At 32.5% G+C, this 21,032-nt stretch overlaps 1 protein-coding gene across 3 annotated transcripts in view; it reads right to left on the bottom strand.

Moving 5' to 3' along the window:
- The window catches only part of LOC143226004 (arf-GAP domain and FG repeat-containing protein 1-like), a 32,114-nt gene that overhangs the window by 4,069 nt on the left and 7,013 nt on the right, over nt 1-21,032 (bottom strand). Inside the window, exons 5-7 of one of the 3 annotated variants that reach the window (XM_076456337.1) lie at nt 13,604-13,654; nt 10,047-10,336; nt 320-834 (exon numbers count right to left, since the gene is read on the bottom strand). In XM_076456337.1, coding sequence (XP_076312452.1) covers nt 10,212-10,336; nt 13,604-13,654 — 176 coding nt within the window. In that variant the 3' untranslated portion in view covers nt 320-834; nt 10,047-10,211. The remainder of the gene's footprint in view (nt 1-319; nt 835-10,046; nt 10,337-13,603; nt 13,655-21,032) is intronic. The other 2 variants (XM_076456338.1, XM_076456339.1) reach the window with 2 other exon arrangements.

Here is a 21,032-nt window from a genome sequence, read left to right as displayed (position 1 = left end):
AATTGTTAAACTTTAAAAGATCTATTCAAGCTATTGTTAAAATAGAATAATTCCTGCTACATTTTCTATTTATATTTATTATATTTTAGGTATACTTTTGTTCATTTATTCTTTAATATTATATGTACTGATAAAGCTAAGTATTATATTACAAAAAAATAATTTTGTAGCATCATTCATTAAAAATATGGATAATCTAAAGTTTTAAAATTATAATGAGATTTTATAAATTATCTTTGAAATTGTGGGTTTAGAACAACATTTTCTAAGAACTATTATATAAATCACAATATTATTATTTGAAAACGTAAGTACTTACTGTGAATGGATTAGCTGACACCTGAAAAGGTTGTTGAAGCCTACCATCAAGCTTGTCTCCAGGAAGCATGTTCATATGGACTTGCTGGCCAGTTCCAACATTCCACATAACTCCACTTGACTGAACACCAGCAGGGGCCATACCTCCAATAGGCCATCCAGTTGTTATAGCTCCTACATCAAATGCACCATTTGGTACTCTGGCTTGGTTTGCTGTTATACTTTCAGATGAGTTCATTACTCCTAAGCCACATGGTGAAAATCCAAAGGATGTGTTTGATGCTGAAGATCCAGTGAAGGCACCAAAATTAACTTCACTTGCAGAGATGGTTGTTGGGGTTCCATACAGGCTGAAACTAGAGCCACCATGTGTGGGGGCTTGGACACCATAGACTGCAGCTTGTGGAAGAGTACCCTGGAATGAGCCAGAACCAGAAAAATAGGACTGTTGCTCAGGGTATTCAGGGCCTGGTTGACTCCAAGTTGGAACAGTGTTAGTAAAGGGATTGGTTGCATCTGAAACAATTCAAAACTTAAAAACTATAAATGTATAAAAAATTATACAGATCTAGTTTTTCATGATTTTCTTTCATCAGAGAAAGTATAAAAACCATAAAATGGTAGCCACTACATCACTCTCATCCTTCAGATATTACCAGAAACATTAAACAATATTTGCAATGAATATCAAGTACAGAATAAATATATGAATGTAGAAGTGTTGGACAGAGGGAGTATAAGAAGTAGAATGCTCTCTCTCATGAGTTACATCTGAGATAAATTAGTAAACAAGCACAGTATTAGAATTATAAGTATTAAACAGAATATTATCATCCCTAGTATAACATAAAAACTTCAGTAAAATAAGCAACTAAGAATAAAAGTGGAAGGTAATCAATTTTTCCTTGTAAAAAATAAGTGATCTATGGGTGTTGTTTGTTGGATTTAGTGTAATGTTACTCAAAAGCTACCTGCTCTAGCTGTCCCTAAATTTCAAGTGATAAACTAAAAAAAAAAGACAACTAGTCAACATCATTCACTGAGCTTCAAATTGTGGGCTATTGCAAATGAGCAGTGGGATTTGGTCTTCACTCTTATAATGCACTTTGGGCCTCAACAGGCAGAGCATGAGTTTAGCCATTAAACTTCAGAATGATAGTCTGGGAAGTTATCTACTGGGCTTCACTATGCCCAAATTTTGTTTGTTTATAAATTTTAGTATGAAACTACACAATGGGCAATATACCACATGGAACCAAACCCCAATCTTTAGGACTGTAAAGGAGAACAAACTAGCTGTTATCACAACTGACTATTTGTGCTCTATCTACATTAAGGAATTAAGCCCTGGATTTTTGTATTACAAGTCCACAAAATTACCACCGACCCATTCAGGAACTACTGTTTCAAAAATTGATTTTTTTCCTAGAAACTGTTTCTTGGCTTTGTTACAAAATCTCTTAGAAATAATAAAACTTCTTGCAGACATTGAATATTTTGTTCAATATTTTTATGAGATATCTCATAAAAAGTTTACAACTGAGAGTGATTGAGACTAAGAAGACTACTATAAAATATTTTTAAAAAACTCCAAATAAAATATTAAAATGCACTACATAATGAGTGTCTTGTAGCAAGATGTGACATTATCAATTATTTTGCATATTTTTGAAGATATTTGTTTTCTACAATAAGCCTATGTAACCTAGCATGAGTATGTACATGTATATTGTAAACAATAATTTTTAACCAGTTATATGGATCTGAGATGAAATTACTTTAATGATATTGGTGAGTCACAGACAAACCCAAGGAAGATCAACACAGGGTTTGGAGGCTGCCAAAAATATCCCCAACCTCTTATTAAGTTTCCTCCTTCAATTTGCATTAGTCTTGTCATTGAAACTAGTTTTGTCAGTTCCTGAAATTAACAATGGCATACCTTGTATGTTTCTAAAAGTGAACCTGGTGGCCACACCTTCATTATATTTTTATTTGTGGACTCTGGTCAATGTGGCTTAATAACTACAATGAAGCACTTAAAAAGAGGGTTATATTCAATGAGAAGTGTATTTTATACTTTTACTGCTCTCAATATATTTTAATGACAGAAATATACCATAAAATAAAATTTACCTCTGGTAATTTTCATTCATCAAAACGCAGTATGATAGTTTAACATCAATAAGATTACAGCATAACACAATATACACTAAATTACATACATTATTTATTATACACTATTCCCATTCAGAAACACTGCCAATGATACAAGGATCCCACCCACTAAGAATGGTAACCAAATATCTTTGCAGCAAGGTCAACTAACTAATCATGTATAGTTTCTCACTGTAATGAATTCACCTGGTTCTTGAACATGTTTATATCTGTGAGCACTTTACAGTCAATGCTATTAGCATTACAAAAATGGGAAGCCTATGTATTTGGTGAAATTTCATAAATATTAGAACTTCTGGTGCTAGTTCTGGTTAAGTCCCAACAGGTAAGCATACCTCTCACCTCACCAAATTTTCTCCTTGAATCTACATTGATCAAGTAATCTTTTGGAATCTAGAACTAAGAAAATGGAATAATCATATGTATCTTTTAACCTTATCAAGACAGGTCAAGAATCAAAGACCATGTTATCACATTTGTTGGTTTCCATTTAAAATTATATTGAACTACTATTTTTGAACTTATGTCAATAAATTTAGTATCAAACTGTATATTATAATTCCAATATTCATATTATACATCATTTAATTTCTTAATTTAAAGATAAATATTAAATGAGCACAGCTAAATACTGATTTTTGTAAGCCATGTGGTGTTATCATGCAGAACTGGTTCCAATCAGATGTTTGTAATGTTGAAATACCAAGCGATAGTTTTGTATGAATTAAGAACTCAAATTACCTATATTGACATGTTGGAATAAAAAAATTAAAAACCTCATATATTTTTTATTTTGCTGAGACATGGATTTTATAAAATATCACAAAATAGTGGCCCTGCTTACCTCTTTTTATTTTTGAAAATGGTTCCTCATATACACTACTTCAATATATGTTATTAACCAATTAGCAACTTAAAATGTCTCCCCAGTGATTTTCCCAGCCATTATAATTGTTATAAGGCTACTTTATTCTTTTTCACTAAATCTTATTCAAGATTTCACTGAGACAGGTTGTGTCTTTAGTTTGCCCAAAAGAGGGAGGATCCAGAAATGAAAATGGAGTAAGTGCCAATAGATTGAAAATGACCAAACTTGGTAAAAAGAAGGATGACCTGGATACTTTCTTAGAGAGGCATGAAAGATTTGCTCAAAGTTATAACTGGGACAAAAGCAACTAGGCAGTCTGCTTGGCCTCCTACTTACAGGAAAAGGCCTATAGGTGAATGCTAGCATGACATCAGAAGATGTTATTAGCTATGATAAGTTAAAAGTGGCCATGAACTTATTGAAAAAAGCTTTTGTCAAAAACTAAGAAAAATCAAATCTGACACTAGAAAAACTATATTTTAGTTTGCGGCACATCTGTGGTAACACTTCAGAAGATGGACTGATATGGCCAAGTGTGAAAATAGTTTTTAAGGACTGGCAGATCAATTAATAATTGAAATGCTTATGATCACATGCTCCACTGATATGTCACAGTTCCTAACAAAGAGAACACCTGAAGATGTAGATAAGATGAACAAGCTGGCAGAGCAATATACAGAAGCCCATGAAGGGCTTATAATTGGCAAGACCAAAAATAACCAGTTAAAGTAAAAAAAGAGTGGTGGCTCACCAGAAATAGGATACAACCAAATGTGACAAGAAATTAACAGACAAGAGAGAGAAGAGATACTATGTTTGTTATAAAATGTGGCACACTGTGAATGAGTGCAAGCCTGTAAACAGGGTTCTCATTAGAGTCCCATAGTGAAGGATCCCATACTCACCTTTTTTTCAAAAGCCCTAGCAAAATTTTCAAGTATTCCATAAAAAGAATTTAATAAACTCAAAAAAGGGAGGAAACATGCACTTAAGCATACCCCAAATGGTCTAATGAGACACCCCATTTCACATCAGGCATATATGCAGCCAGGGAAAATAGTGAATCATACCTATTATCCTGGCTGGATGCATATTTTAGAAAGTAAGTAAACCTCGGGATGCACCACCAACCACCTACTTGGATACTATGAACACAAAAGGGAAGTTAAGAGAGAAATAGTACATATTCTTCTCAAAGACAGTTGGATGATAGAAGAATGTCAACCTGCAGAAGCAAAAGATACATCAGAAAATAAAATAGCCTGGTGTAAAGTTATGAATGTACCCACTCAGAGGACATTGTCATATGGCCAACAAAGCAGTTAACATTTTCCTAAACTGAAAATGTATTTCAGGTAATACTTATCTCCACTGACACTGTAGCTATTTCTTAGCCTCCAGGGTTTCTACTTCTTTGTCCATCTTTGCATTGAACACATTTGCTTCAGTCTTTCATATGTATCCCCACTCAAATGCTCTTGACAAAATCTAATTTGCAAAATTCTCCACCAACGTAAATGCTCCTTCTATCTAGGTATTGTATATAAGTATTTTATTCAGATAACATAATCACTTTCTCAAGACTTACACCAGCTATTAGTAGGGAAGCATAAAGTGAGGGTGTAAGTGGAGGTAAGTATTATTGGACATTCAGTTTCAGTATAGGAAAATGTTAACTTCCAAAACATACTTACCATCAACTGACACTATAGCTAGAATCTCACACTGAGGTGTAGAGGCCAGTGCTGGCATTATCCATATAGAAAGCATCTGCACAGAACAGGAATGTACTAAGATAAGAGAAGTACACAAATGGGGGAGCTGCACTACATCCAGAACAAATATATTCTTCACTCAGAACCTAGTTCCTGTATCAAAATAAGGGAATCTAAAAGTCTACTTTGGTTGAAGGATGTGAAAAAATATGAGTAGACCAGATATCACTGGGGAGTCAAAAACCTTCCTATATCTGGAATACCAAAAACATTTGATAAGTATGCCTTATATAAGGCCACAGTAGATGAAGTAAGTCCTATTTCAAAAATTTAAGCAAGAAAATGGGATTTTATAGATACTTTAGAATGAAGCAGGTTTAAATTGCCTTTGATATACCCCTAACAATAAGCATGCCATTTTTATTGATAACTGGCCAAAATTACTCTATAGAAACATTAAATGAAATACAGAGAAACTTTAAAAGTTAAACCTTTATGTTGGGCAAAGGACTGCATAATTTCCAAGCATGAAGACTGAGTTTCTGAACATCTGGGTGTAGAATGTCCAATCTGATGCTGAGGGTGGACTTATCCAAACACCCTGGTACACCAGATCTTGAAGATATGTTCTCCTATCCCTGATGAGATATGCCTGTAAACAGATAGATCTTGAGATGAGATGTAACATCACTGTTACAATCCAACCACCTCTTCCAATATATGATATAGCTTCTGAGTAAGGAGACCAGATGATCCAGGGATGGGATTCAGTGATTCATTGGTTGCACAGTGAACATTGTAGGGACCTCGTATGTGCTCATCCCAAAGGAATAAGAGATTTGAGGGATGCCTGCATATCCAAAAGAAAGAAAACCATCTGCATAGTAGGAAAAGAAGGTGTGAGTAAAGACCTGATTGCATTTTTCACAACTTGAAGCCTGATGGGAGTTGGTTGAGCCTGACTTTAAATATTTGTTTCAAAGCACATTCACATGGACAAGATCAAATAGATTTCTCCACTCTGATAAGGTAATATGCCTCTATGGTTTCTGAAAAGAGATTTTGGGTGTGTTGTTTTGCCAACTGATGAGATTGTGCCAGAAGGAGTCAGTTGTTCATATATGAGGTGTGCCCAGTCTCAGGGAATGAAGGCAATGAGAAATTGCTCAAATAAGTCTGCTAAAGACATAAGGTGCTAATGCAAAGTCATAACATAGAGTCCTGAGCTGAGGCACCTGACCCTTGTGAATAAATTGTAGAAATATTTGGAATGATTCTGGTATGAGAATGTGTAGGTAAGCATTGGTAATATCAAACTTGGTCTTCCAAATCCCTGGTGCAAAATGGCATCATTGGTTGAGAAAAAGATTCCACTGTAAAATGAGAAGGATAAAAAAAAAACTGATTGAGCGAAGAAAGATCAATGATTAGATGCCAATCTTCTGTCTTATTAGGCATAATGAATAAGCAGGAATAAAATCACAGAAAAACAGGATCATCCTTCTATACTCCCTGTTAGCTAGCAAAGCTCCACTCACCATGGATCTGTTGGAGAGGATGTAAACTCAATGATCCACTATGTGCTTCAGCACATGTCGGTCCCATTCTGCAAGCTTGTGTGGCCTACCACTTTGTGACTGAGCTGTTGTTGCTCTTCGACATTTCCACTTCACAATAACAGCACTTACAGTTGACCAGGGCAGCTCTAGCAGGGCAGAAATTTGATGAAATGACTTGTTGGAAAGGTGGCATCCTATGACAATGCCACATTGAAAGTCACTGAGCTCTTCAGTACTACCCATTCTACTGCCAATGTTTGTCTATGGAGATTGCATGGCTGTATACTTGATTTTATGCACCTGTTAGCAATGGGTGTGGCTGAAATAGCCAAACCCACTAATTAGAAAGGGTGTCCATATACTTTTGGCCATGTAGTGTATACAAGAGAAGAAGAAAGGTGACAAGTAGAATGAGAAGAAAAATAAACAGTTTGTGAGCATCTCCAACTTGAGATTAACATGCCAACCACAGGAGGTAACAAACCCCCATCACTAAGGGAGAAGAGAAAGGGATTTATGAAAAACAAAGAGAGAGAGAGATAAGAAACCTGTGAATAAGCACATACAATAATCTAGCATATCATGGAAGCCAGTATAAGCGTGAATAGTCCAATAGGTGAGACACTGAAGGAATGGAGATAAGAAAGAAATACAGTAGCCTTCCAAAGAGTTAAAAACCAAAGAAAAAACTAGATCATGGAGAGAGATGTATAAATGTGGAGAAGAGAGTGCAAGAAGCAACAGTGATACTAACAAATGAGGAGGAGAAAAAAATAAGCCAAGATAAGATCATGATACAAATTGCAGGAAACCAATGGCTTGAATGGAGTATGCATCAAATTATGCAATCTCCAATGTTTCAGTCAGGCATGGGAGAAAGATGATGATGATGGAGGAAATAGTAATAAACATCTTGTGGACCTTTCACCAATTAGTAGAAGTACAGTCCAATAAACCAATTAAGACAGTTAAGAAGAAAAGACAGAAACATGGTTACAGGTTAACTACCAGGAAGAAAGGGCTGGCAGAAAGATTGATATAAAATACCGATCACTCTTGCTGATACAAAAAGGTGCAAAAAGACAACAAGAATGCAAGAAGAGAAGTGGCAAAAAGACAGAAAATGTGCAGAGAAGAGAGAAGATAACCCTCAATGAAGAATGGAATGCATGAGTGCAAAACAAGAGAGAGATGGTACTGAGGAAAGGAAGGGCAGTCTGAATGCAAGCAGATGAAAGCTGAGATGGAAAATAAGTACCAACACTTAGACCTCAGAGGGGAAAGAGGGTGTAAAGTGGAGGTCCACAGAAAGTAGACAAACAGGGGAATGGACATGTAGAAAAAAAGGTGAGGCCAAGATCAGTAAATCACTGACACAGTTGAGAAATGAGAAACAGCCAACAATAATGGAGGAAGCCCAAATGTGTGAAAGATGGTAAGCATATCCAAGAAGGGTTTGGCCAAACAAGAGCAAACCCTATTAAAGATCTAGAATGTAGAGACCACACCATTGATCAAATGAGGACTGACCAGGTGGGGTGATCCACCATGGAGATATAAGATCTCAACAAATGGTTGGAAAAATCAATCAAAGGGACTTGTAACAGGACCATCTTGGATGATTAGCACAAAAAAAACTGTATAAGAGATTTTATGGAGCATGACCAAATGATTCACTGGTAGAGACAAGAATGGAAACATGTCTAAAGAACAGAGAGAGAATTGAGCCCATGGATGTAAACAGTATGCATAAAAGATGGAGAAATCCTGTTTAATACGAGGCAGTGAGTGAGTGAAGGCAGCAGCCTGGCCAAGACTACTCTGAGAATGCTCACAAATAGACTAAAAGAAGGAAATAGTCCAAGAAAAGGAATGCCAACCCTGGGCCATAACTAAAGCCCATATGATGCCAAGAAATAAGAAAGGCCAACACTGAGCTAAATGAAAGAGAAAGGATAAAGGAACAGGATAATATGAAAAAACAAGGAGGAAGTACAGAAGACAAAAGGAGGATAGGCATAGAAATATATGTAGGAAGATGTCTGACACATTGACTGTGGCCAACTGCAGACTGGGTGAAAAATACCATATAGATAGTACTGAAAGGAGGTGAAAATAAAGTAAGAAAAGAGACCGAGGTGAAAAAAAAGGAAAAGAACTGTCAGCAGAAACTGAGACCAATAGCAGGTAAAAAGATAGGCACACAAAGAACTGCACATGTGTGATAAGCATTAAATAAGAAGAGTGACAAACTAGACTACTTATAGAGGGAAAACAAGAAAAGAAAATACAAGATCTAGAATCCTGAATAAAAAGATGAGAGTGAGAAAACTTAGATAAGGTATAAGAGAAAGAGGAAAACAATCCCTTGGAAGATATTAATGGCAACAGTCCTAGACACCAAAAGGAAGAAACATAATAGAAAAGGTTTCTAGGTAGAGAAGGTAGCCAGATGTAAAAAAGAAGTATACAAAGCTAAGGAAGGGGTATAAAACTTAAGCCAATGAGTCTCAAAAGTAGAGGAACAAGTTAGAAATGGTACAGGCTAAACAGAGAAGAGAACAAATACTTACACAAAGAGAAGCTTGAAGAAGTGTTTCATATAAAAGGCAGAATTAGAAAAGCGAATATAGAGTGTAGAGAAAGAAAGATTAAAATGTGGAACTATAAGTGAAAGTAAAGGTAAAAGGTACAAACCCCAAGATGACCAAACAGATACCAAAGAAAGAAAAAGAAAATCTACAAATCAGGACAAAATGAGATATTAACATGATGGGAACAAAGCATTTGGAAGTGAGAAAAACTTATTTGGAAAAGAAAACAACATGAAGCCTAAAAACAAGATAAACCCCAAGAATCGTGAGTGAAAAGATAAGACAATGAAAATTAACAGTATAGGCAAAGAATAAGGAAAGGAACAAACTTAACAAGAAAATCCAAAAAGAGATAGAAAGGTAAACGTCTGAAAAATTTTAAATCACTACCCAAAGAAATGTCTGATAAAGACAGTGCAATAGATCTTCCCTAACTGTTGAGAATGACATTCAGTCAACAGGATGGGAGTAGCAGGCCCATGGATTCTTTCAATTTATAAGCTTTTAAAAGTCACAAACAAAACAAAGCCTAAGTATGAGTAATTTTCCATACTCAGAACTAAATATAACTCACTGTCCTTTAATAATTCATGATATGCATAACATGCACATGAAGATGTCACACTCCTATTGGTGGAGCGCTCTTACTGCATAGTAACATTATTATGAGGTAGTAAAATTCACAAGAAATCTTAAGAGAGTAGGTGTGAATTCACTAAAGTCTAGTGGAATGAAAAACTCTAAAAGGTAGATGTATATTGGAAATAGTTTAATTGTGCTCAGAGATACACTATCATCTCTGAAAAGTTCTTACCTGTTCCATACACTTGACCAGTAGTAGGTTTAACTCCCAATACAGAAGATGTCCTAATACTAGTAGCCGGCCAGGCAGTTTCAGCTGTTGTGGCTGGGTGGGTAGATTGACTAAATATGCTGTCTAGATCAGCAAGTGCTGCATACTTGTCTGTAGCAGGAGTTTTTACTGTCTGATTGGATGGATTGTCAAGCTGCTGACCAAAAAGGATCCTGCAGATGTTGAATTTGGAAATGCAGCAAAACCTTGGGTCTTAAACTGGCCAGTACTCTGAGCATCTGAAATAGGTGCTATTGTAAAGAGAAAGTCAACTGTTAAAAGCCAAAGCTCAGACAAATATCTTATATTAAAAATGAAAAGGGATAAAAAAAAAGTGTAAAGACTGATTACACTGAAAAAGGATCCTTCAGTGAACAACAGAAAAAAATAAAACTACACTCTTAGCCAATTGAAAAACTGTCTTGTTCCAAGTCTATCAGAAAATGCTAAATCTAATAAAAATGAACAGTATTACACGTACCCATTAGATGTGTGAAGAGGAAGAAGAAAGTTTAAGATGAATAAAGCCAGTGATGTGAAAAGCAGAGTAAAGAAACAAAATTTGCCAAAACAGTGGCAGATAGGGGAGGGAAAAAGTAAAACAATCGTACTGTATTTCCAGGTTGAACATTTACCTACAACATTTTCAATATATTAATACTCTTTTAATTTTGAAAATAGTTTGTCACAACAAAACTTTAATCAACAACTTAAAAGGCAATTTCCATTCAAATATATGCAAATAAAAGTAAAAGCACAACAACCAATCCAACCTTTAGTTATTTAAAACTCTCAAGCAAACTTTAACTTCATTTAATGACCAAATAACTATTTCACAAAATTTACAGCTATTAAAAAAATTCTTCACTTCAGTTACAATGAAAATGCAACTGTCCACAGGACAGTCACTACTTGTTACCAACCTTCAATAAATCAGTTATTAAATTACCTAAAAACATCTTATATTTAGATTAAGAGCCTATAAGCCTTACTCTTCATGCTTAAGATAACCTTCATCGAAATGAATAAGCAATTGTAACACTCCTTTTAAAATACAAGTTGGGTTGATTTCCGGCATTAGTTCATTTTTTCACAACTTTTTTAATGTTTTCCCAACACTTTAACATACTCTTTTTTATTAAAAAAGCTACAAAAATCACTTAAAATTGTTGCTGTTGATGGATAAAATTCATATTATATTACACTTTTGGCTAACTGAACTACTTTTGTTGTCTATAGTCATGTTGAAACAACTATCAAAATAATTTAATGTACCATTGCTGAGGTTTATAAACTTGTATAAACATATTACAATGAATCACTTGCATACTTTCAACAGAATTCCAAAATATTTTCATGGATTTTTGAATGTTTAGTTGGTCATCAATGACTAAAACTTTGTAACTACATCTCAGCCCTAACAGTAGTAAAACCTTTATCTGAAGTTTATGTTAACAATAACTGAACTAATAACAGCTTAAAAATTATTGTGAATCATTTGGCAAATTTCAAAATTATATTTCAATTTCTAAGTTCATGACAATGGTAGATATGGAGAGAGGAATACCCCCCCTCTCAAAACCAAAAAGCATTCTACATCCACTTTTCATGAATAACACACCTATGGATTCACCAACTGTCAAAAATATAAATAATTTATTTATATAGAATTAACAGTGTGCCTTGTTGCCAATTAGCTGTCATTTAAGATTTATCACTATTTGTTGTATAAAAACAATATTTCTACAAATGATCTTCCATCCCCTCTGCCCACCCACATTTTGATAGGAATGCTGGTGGGTATCACATAGTACTGCTCTTAGCAACTACTCATCCATGGAAATGAATTAAAGAAAGGAGAAATATATATATACATTTAACATTTCCAAAAGAGTTTTCGATCAAATGATTTGACAAAGTGACTGTTTGAACTCTTTGGCTACGTACTTTCTTATCAAATCAGGCACAAATTACTAGTCATCTTGTGACTATGTTCTCGTAGTCAATTTACTAACTTTGACTTGCTTGTAAGAATTGACAGCTTTAGCCTTAAACATTACATGCTAAAAAATTAAATATGAATGATATGTAAAGTTGCTAACTTTTTTAGAATAGCTGATTTATGGCATTAATCTTTTAGATGATTCCTGTATTAAGTTGCTCAAGCAGTCTCCAAACAATCCAAGTTATTTTAAAGTATTGCTCTTAAAATGCCAGAGACACTACAACTATTCATACTATAATACCCTTAATAATTATGTCAAAGTAATTATTTGGAAACTTACCTCAGAAATATCTGTGTAAGGTCAACACATTATTGACTTGGATCAAAGGTCATGAACATGCACACAAATTTAACAGTATTTAATTATGGCAGTCCCTATTATATGATCATTTCCGATTGTACCAAGCAGTACACAAGTTGATTGCATTATCATGCAATCTGTCAAAAGTACAATACTGTGAAACTAAAGCACAATAATGCTTAAATAACTAACAAGTAGATGAAATAACCTCTGTAAGCAAAGGAACACAACATTACAGATTCTAAAACTTTTAAACATTTTACTTTTACAAATCCTACATACATTTTCCAAATTTTCAAAAAAAAATGTAAAAGTTTTTAAACTGAGAATTTATTAAATTAAATTCTTGAATATTTCATGACTTCAAGAATGTGTGGGAACATTGTATATACATGTACACAAAAAGTTCTAGTCAACAAAATCAACAACTGAAGGTCCTTATTTTTGTTGACAAACTTCTATCTATTTAAATCTCTACTTTCTAATGAATTAAATGTTCTTAATCATTAATTGTAGTAGACCATATAAAGAAATGAAAGTTTATATATAGCATATAAAAATACACCTGTTTCAAGAACAATAAATGTCACAGAACACTTAACAATTTAAGATTTGTTTAACTGTACTTTACAATCCACTACTAATGATTCATAATTACCAAATGTATACTCATACTTACATCATGTTAGTTTACATACTGTTTTTATTAAGATATAAGATGTGTGGGCAAATGTAACAACCTTACTAAAATGTACTGTTTACAGGTGATTGAAGGAGTTTACAAAATACTTGCAGAGTGTATAGTTGAATGTACTGGTCATACTAAAATTTTCGGTATGTGCATGTGTGTGTGTTTAAGTTATTGTATTAATTCTACTAAAATATCTCTTTATCATGTAGGTCTTGAAAACAATACAAAACATACTTCTGACATAAAAAGCAATTCATTATATACAATACTTTCAGAGAATATGTAAAATCTTAAGGATCTGTCTGAAAAATATGATACAGATATTGAAATATCACAAAGTACAGTAAAATTGGCTTTGTGTAACCAACTAAATTTTATGCTTACACCTCAATCTCAAGGTTATCCTATCATAAAAATGTATCTACAGAATATGAAATATTGACAAGAAATAAAACAAAAACCATATTACAAAATTCTTATAAGAGAAATGAAATTGAAAAATAAAAACAAATCCAAGTTACCAGTAAATATACTATCAAAATTAGCAAAGCTTCCATTGGTAGTCACAGTTTCTGGAAAGGAAGAAAATATGTGCATTAAAGCAATGCTACACAAAATAATTAATATCTTCATTAAATATCAAATCCTGTAATTCGGTTTTAACAAGTTTCAACTATATTTAGTTATGTAAATTAATATTACAAATTAAGGTGGAAAATTTTTCTTTGAGAAGTGTTTCTACTGAACTTGGTACATTCAGGTTATCATTATTCTGTCAACCACAATAGTATATTGGAAAAGTTATTTAGCTACCATCTACTTGATCAAAGCCTGTGAGTCTTTCAATAACTTTAATAATTTACAGGTTTTAGACTTATGATGTGATTTCATTATATACTGGAAGAAAGGTCTTTGTAAATATTTGGGTATCACATACTTCTGTAGATTTGTATTAAAGTAAGAATAAAAATTACAATAACTTCTATGATAACCTAACAAACTACTTTAAATGTCTATATTATTGAACCTCTTTAAAAATTTCAGATATTTAAAAAGAAACCTTAAGCTTTCTTAATTTCCTCTGGATCTTAACATTTTCCATTATACTTTTTGTATCAAAAGTATCACTCCAGCACTTGCCATAAATACTACCAAACCTGAAACCTAAAGACAGTTAAAGTCTATTCATATCTGCGAAATATTTTCTAATCAAACAAAAACTCTAAGATTCTTCACTATTCACCCAATAACACAGTTTTGATCTGAATATTTGCTTTATGCCACATGTACAATACTAATGAACTTACCTAGCATAAGGTGGCAAAACACATACAGTATTTGCTAATACTTTGTGTTACGTTTCCTAGTAATTACATTCTTTCAATAATCTATTTATTCTAAGTTTTGTTGTGTTAAATATAAAACTATGTACACAATTTTTAAATCTTTAAACTTCAATTAATTGTGATATGAATTACATTTTGTTTATGCTGTTCATATACATTAGGTGTCATTTTTCACTGTAAAATTACAAAATTTAATTTCAGTTAAAATATTTTTGACTTTTTAAATCTTTAAACTTCAATTAGTTGTGATATGCATTACATATTTATTTTATACATATACATTATGTGTCATTTTTCATTGGAAAATGACAAAATTTTAATTAAAAATGTTTTTGACTTAAGAATGACTTTTATCCTGTAGTAATTTTTCCTAACTCTCACTGTTTTAAAAGTTACAATAGATTTATGATGATGTTGTAAACAGTCCATTCTGAGACATCTTGAAAATAAAGATTTTTGCTACCTTCTTAGTTCTGTGTGAAGTTAGAAACAGACAGTGCCACAAGTGAAACCACCAATTTGCAAAATAAGAAAGTTCAAAAGTTTAGACAGATGAACTTCATAGGCAAATACTGCTTTTGATATCTAAATGTCCTCACTTCTTTTCATGTTAAGACCATAAATATGTCACTAGTCAATATCTAAACAAAGTACCAAACTCTTAAAAAAATCTGAGCAATGGATGACTGATTATGGGAATGCTATGGAAAATGAGATGCTCACTGAGTTGTCAACTGTTGCAGTTTACTTAACTGATGGTTATTATAATTGTCTCAAGCTGCTCACAGGTAATATTTACCTCTTTTGTGTGTAAGAAATCAATACCACCAATAGCAAAACTTACAATTACACTTTATATATCAAAGGTTATTATCACTTCTGCCAAGATTTTGGTTATGTTTAAGTAACTAACATGCTATTCACAGCATAATCCAAATACATAGTTCATAAACTCTGAGCTGTATAAAGTATTAACCTACCATGTTACATTATTTTGAAATGAAACATCCATAAACACATAAATTTTCCAGAAAATTATATAATGGAAAATCTTTTGTAATATTTCCATAGTGTATTTTAAAGTTCTCTTGTTGAAAATGTAACACATTTAGTTGGTAACAGTCAATGTCAATGATAAATTCCTATCCGTCAATCACTGAATCAGGACTTGATATCACTGTAGTGTTACTTGAATTAATATCTGCATTCACAATGAACCATAACACGTTTAGTTATAATTACTTTGTGAGAAAATCTTCTTTAAAATTTTATATTGCTGTATGCTTTTCAATTTGCTTTACAAGCAGTTATGGCAAGTGGAAAGCTAATACTTATACAGCAATTATAAATAACTAGTAATTTTCCCCATAATGTATTTTTCATATAAAATACATTATAAAATATTTTTCATGTTAAAGGTGTAGTGATGCTAGAGCTTCTCTGTTTCATGACTTGTCTCCAGTTTAACTATCAGTTAAATTATATAAAACAGCCACTGGATCTGCTCTGAGAATATACTCATCTACTTTCATGGTCATGTCCATGATTTCAATTTGCTCATATTCTTTCAAATATTGGAGGTCCAACATTCTAGCTGCTAGCTGAAGAGGGCTGAAATCAAAATCATGGTTCATGAAAAATGCTGTAATCAAACACTGGTCAAAAACACACAGTCGTGTGTCATACACCTTTGAATAAAAACTTGAGACATGTGGCACACAATATGCTATTTACAGAAACAAAAAAATTGTGATTTTAAGCTGTCTGTAACTTAGTACTCCCTCCCACATTTCACATAAATCCACATAGCCAAACCTGAGATATGTGATGGCAATGTTTGTCTGATTTTCAGTCTTCTTCTACACACCAATTTTTAAACATTTAAAAATCCTACTTTCCAAGCTTCTATTTTTATGAAATTTGATAGACATTTAGCATACTGCTAACCCTTTGTCTGCACACAATTTCACAAACAAAACACAACATTTAGCTGTAAGAGTAAAAAAAGAACATTGAATTTTAAAAAATAATTTTTGCTCAGACCAAAAGCACACAAATAGTAAATGGAATAATTCTGAAATTACTTGTAAGAATTTTCCTGATCTCAACTTAAAAATCAGTTTTATCCAGTTTTTATCTGATCTCAATTGACTAGGATGTTCACTCCTATAACCACAAAAGATGTACACATCTTGTTTTATAACCTTGATCATACTGTCGCTTCAACATGTGACAGTTTGCAATTATGTAAATGGGAATATGCTTTCCACTTTGAAAGCATGCTTTATATTTTACACTCTTATGTGTGGGCATTCAAGTGATATATAGGCTAAATGATGCACAACATAATAAACCTACATAGGTAAATTCGTATAAAATCCATGCATTTACAGTTCACATTTGTAGATATATAATTTTTACTTTTTGTTGATCACCAAAAGGTCTGATGATATCCCTCACAATCACGTGTATTTTGCATTTTTAAAAGTAATGATATCTATGCTAAAAACAAAAGTGCTGCCAAGAAGAAAAAAAAATCAGCAACTAAAAGATGTGAAATCAAATTTGGTGGCCAAGCCAGTGTAGTAATGCTGTTGATAACAGAAGATTTTAATAATGACAATTTAGGTAAATATTGTGTAATAGAATGTCATTAAAATCTTCCTCCTCATTACCATTTATGTTTTTTAACACCTGGACTATTTTTGGTTTAGCTTTTTATTGCTGAAAATAATGTTTAATGCAAAATACTTTTGTCAGTGCTTTCCACTCGAAAAATGGAGAGGGGCTGAAAACAACCTCTTTCAAATAGTCCATGGGGACTATTAGCATATTTGTATTCCTTCCAGTTGAAGCTTCTAAGTGATTTGAATATTGAGGAGAATAGGTATACAGCAAGTATAAAAGTGATACATACATGACCACTCTTATAAAACAGAAACTAATTAAACAAAGTGACACAACTAGGCCATTATTAAAATTTTTCAAAACATTTATAAAACATCAGTTAACATATCTATTATTTCAAATTGGTAAAATATCACATTTTCTTTAAATAGTTTCAACAGAACATTTATAACAAACTATAAAATACCACAATCAAAAATACATTTTGTGCTAGTCAGATCACTCAAACAATCTTGAATAACCAACCTACTAATAAAAACTTTTAATAATTAATATATATATATGAAAAGAGTCACTGGAGGTTACAGTTATCAAATCATCCTGAAACTAAAATCTGCAATGTGATGGACACAATATGACTTTGTAATAAATATGATAATTATTGTTTCTAAGTCTCTCCTGTGACATGCAAAAATAGTGAGAGCTATGAAAAGCACTCATGAAATAGTATTTTTGGCTGTTCACAAACAGGTCAAGACAGAAGCACTTGTTCATAGCATTCTTACCTTCAATAGTTGTTGGATGGAAGACTGTATACAATAGGCTCAAAACTATCAACTCTACACCTTCATTCAGTACATTATTATGGATGTGGGCAAGAAAAAAGTTGCTAATCTGTAGAATCTACCAAGGTTGATTGCAAACACTCATAACTTTAAATGGATACTTAACGTACTTGTCCTCAAAGAGTTGCCATAGGAATAAAGAACAATCTCCTTTTTACCTTTCTCAATGTAATTATATTTAAGTTTTTTTTATGTGGAAAGTGGTTCTTTGGAAAATTTCCTTTGCAAGCAGGTTCAAGGCACAATTGAGACAGAAACAAGTAATTTGATGAGAATATTTCTCTTATCTACGTGTCCATGTAGTTATCATATTTGTTGCATGAAACTTTTTAAATTCCCAGGTGGCTATGACATAATATATAATCAGAGAATAGCCCTATACTTAGAAGAGCAAAATTAAGTTTTTGATTTAATAATAAAAACTGCTTCAGGATTTTCCAAAACAAAGTTAATTATAAGATTTTCTCTCACAACAATTTCATCCATTTTTCATCAGTTTCAATGAATCTACTTCAACAACTATTATATCTTCAAAAGATTTTTCACTAACTTTTTATCCTAGATGGAACATGAAAAATGGAATCCTGTAGGAAGTGCAAAAATAGGTTTTGGATTGTTAATATATTTCTTCCAAAATGCCTTCAGTGAAATTAAGTAATGTACATATTTCATAAAATGACTCCTTACTATAATGGTATCCTTGCTGTAAGTTTGGGCCCACACACAATCACCAATCATTTAGAAGTTGACTCACTTCTTGAAATGATGTCAATTCTCACTTGATGAATTAGGCATTACTGTATATTTTCAGGCTTTTCTGTCGAATGTAGTATAACAGTCCAAAGTTCTAGAAATGAACTTCATTTGAGATTAGTGATTAATCAATAAATAGCTTTGCAGACAAGCTGCATATTTCACAAGCACTATACATTATGAGAAAGTGGTTTATCCTTTCCAAGCATGGAAATTTCAACAAAGACAAGTCCTCAAAAATGGAAAGCTTAGTAGCTGCAGCTGTGGTTGAGAAAAATAAGTCTGATTGAAAGATGCAGAAAATTAGAAACGAGTCAGTGTTAAGCTGGCTTATTGCAGGTACAAAATTATTAATCAGGATTTTAAACAGCAGACCTATAATTTGCAGGATTCTGACAAGGCAAATGTAGGTAAAAGATTGATTCAGTAACTAGTACAGTGTTAATGAATTTTTCATTTTATTATGAAAATGGCTATTCACTCAGATGGCCTTGAACCAAGGCCACATTCTATCAACCACAAACAAGGCTAAACACAAATCCTCTATATTTTCATATTTCCTTGCATTTGGATCATTACACTAACTGAGAATTTACACTTCCCCAGTAATCAAAACAGGATATGGTATTTTCTCTGAGAAGTTCAACACTTGTAGCTGACAAACCTATGTAAAGTACAATATTGGTAATTTACAATAAAGTATTAAACCCCAAACCTTGACATTTTTACCTCCTCTTTTCATTGACACATCCACATATATATAGACACACATAGAAATAGTGCAAAATGACTGTTGATTTATAAATCTTTCCAATGCAGAAATTTTTGTAGTTCTTGGACAATAACTGTTTTCCTTGGACAGCTCTCTATCAGCACTCTAAACAATTACTGAAGATAGTTCTGCAATAAAATTTATATATATGTAGTTCATATGATTACTCTTTATTTAATTAATTGTGATACTTAAGTAATGCACCAGAGGAAATATTACTATTTTCATTGGATACAATATTTCCTGGGAAACATGTAATGCTACATGTTAATTAATACAGCATATTGATGTGTTTTAAATTAGTGTTTATTAATTTTAAATAGTAATAATTACTATACATTCACTTTAATTAAAACTTCACACTATTGCAGCAAATAATGAATAATATTTATTTAGAATGAAATAAATGTCTCTAAACAACAGCTTAATGAATAAGTTTGTCAGAAACAGTGTCAATCTGAGATTGATATTGATTTACTGTGCACAACAGATCAGCTAATAAGCAATGTTACTGCTGTAGGTATCAAGTTATTCACTAACTCAACACCGACACCAATGACATCATACAGTAACAGACTGGTACTTAAATTTCTTATAATATTTGTCGTGGAAATATTTTTAATATATTACCAATAATGAGAGTATCATGTTTTAAAGTAGGCAGTTTCTAAAACACAAATGTCAGATTAAATTTTCTGTCACTGAACTGTTTTGTACCAAATTGTGTCAAATCCAACCAAAGTACAAAAGATACGAAAAAACAAAATGACAAATCACTCAACACAAATGTCACTTACCAAGGCAGTCTTTTCTTTAGATGGTTTTTCAAGGTTTTGTCTCATTTGGTGGTTTTAGGGAAAGTATCATAGTTATTTACATCATTTAAACTTTTACTGAAATGTTCAATGCACATGTTACTATTATTGCAAGGTATGAAAGCCTTTCTTAATACCCATCTCATGCATTCTTTTCACAAAGATTTGTCTTTTGGGTAATGATAAAATGATAAACTTTTGTTCTTTTTACACATACTATAACAACCAAGAACTATATGAACTATATTTTAAGGTATAACACACAAGTGAACTATAATCATACTTACTGCCATATTTATAAGTATGTACATTTGATGTTTTGCATGATGGGTGGGACCTGGGTTTCCATAATCCCACACATTTGATGCATTATTCAAAACTAATATTCCACAATGATTTTAGGTGCACATATCAGGGTTAGGTGTATACCTAATTCTAAAGTTTCCAATCTAAGAACAAAGGATTAAGTCTTCATAAAAACAAATTTGGCTTCTCTAAAGTACGGAAAATATAGACTTCTTAAAAAGTAAGCTTTCGGCAGAAGCATATGGAACATTCATCAACACTTCATATTATTCTGTTGGCTCCAAACAGAGCAACAAAAAGGAAATCTTAATATGAAACCATGAGAAAATTTGTAAACAATAATTTACATCACACACTAAGTTACATATAGATGGGTACTCTTGAAGAACTTGTTTCCTGTAATTAGTCATTCAACATCTGAGTTTATTTCAGTTACTATAATGATAAATTAAAATTCAGCTATTTCATAAATACTAAAATTTATT

Source organism: Tachypleus tridentatus, chromosome 9, assembly GCF_004210375.1.
Source record: "Tachypleus tridentatus isolate NWPU-2018 chromosome 9, ASM421037v1, whole genome shotgun sequence".
Classification (NCBI taxonomy): domain Eukaryota; kingdom Metazoa; phylum Arthropoda; class Merostomata; order Xiphosura; family Limulidae; genus Tachypleus; species Tachypleus tridentatus.
This window is presented reverse-complemented; position numbering and strand designations above follow the sequence as displayed.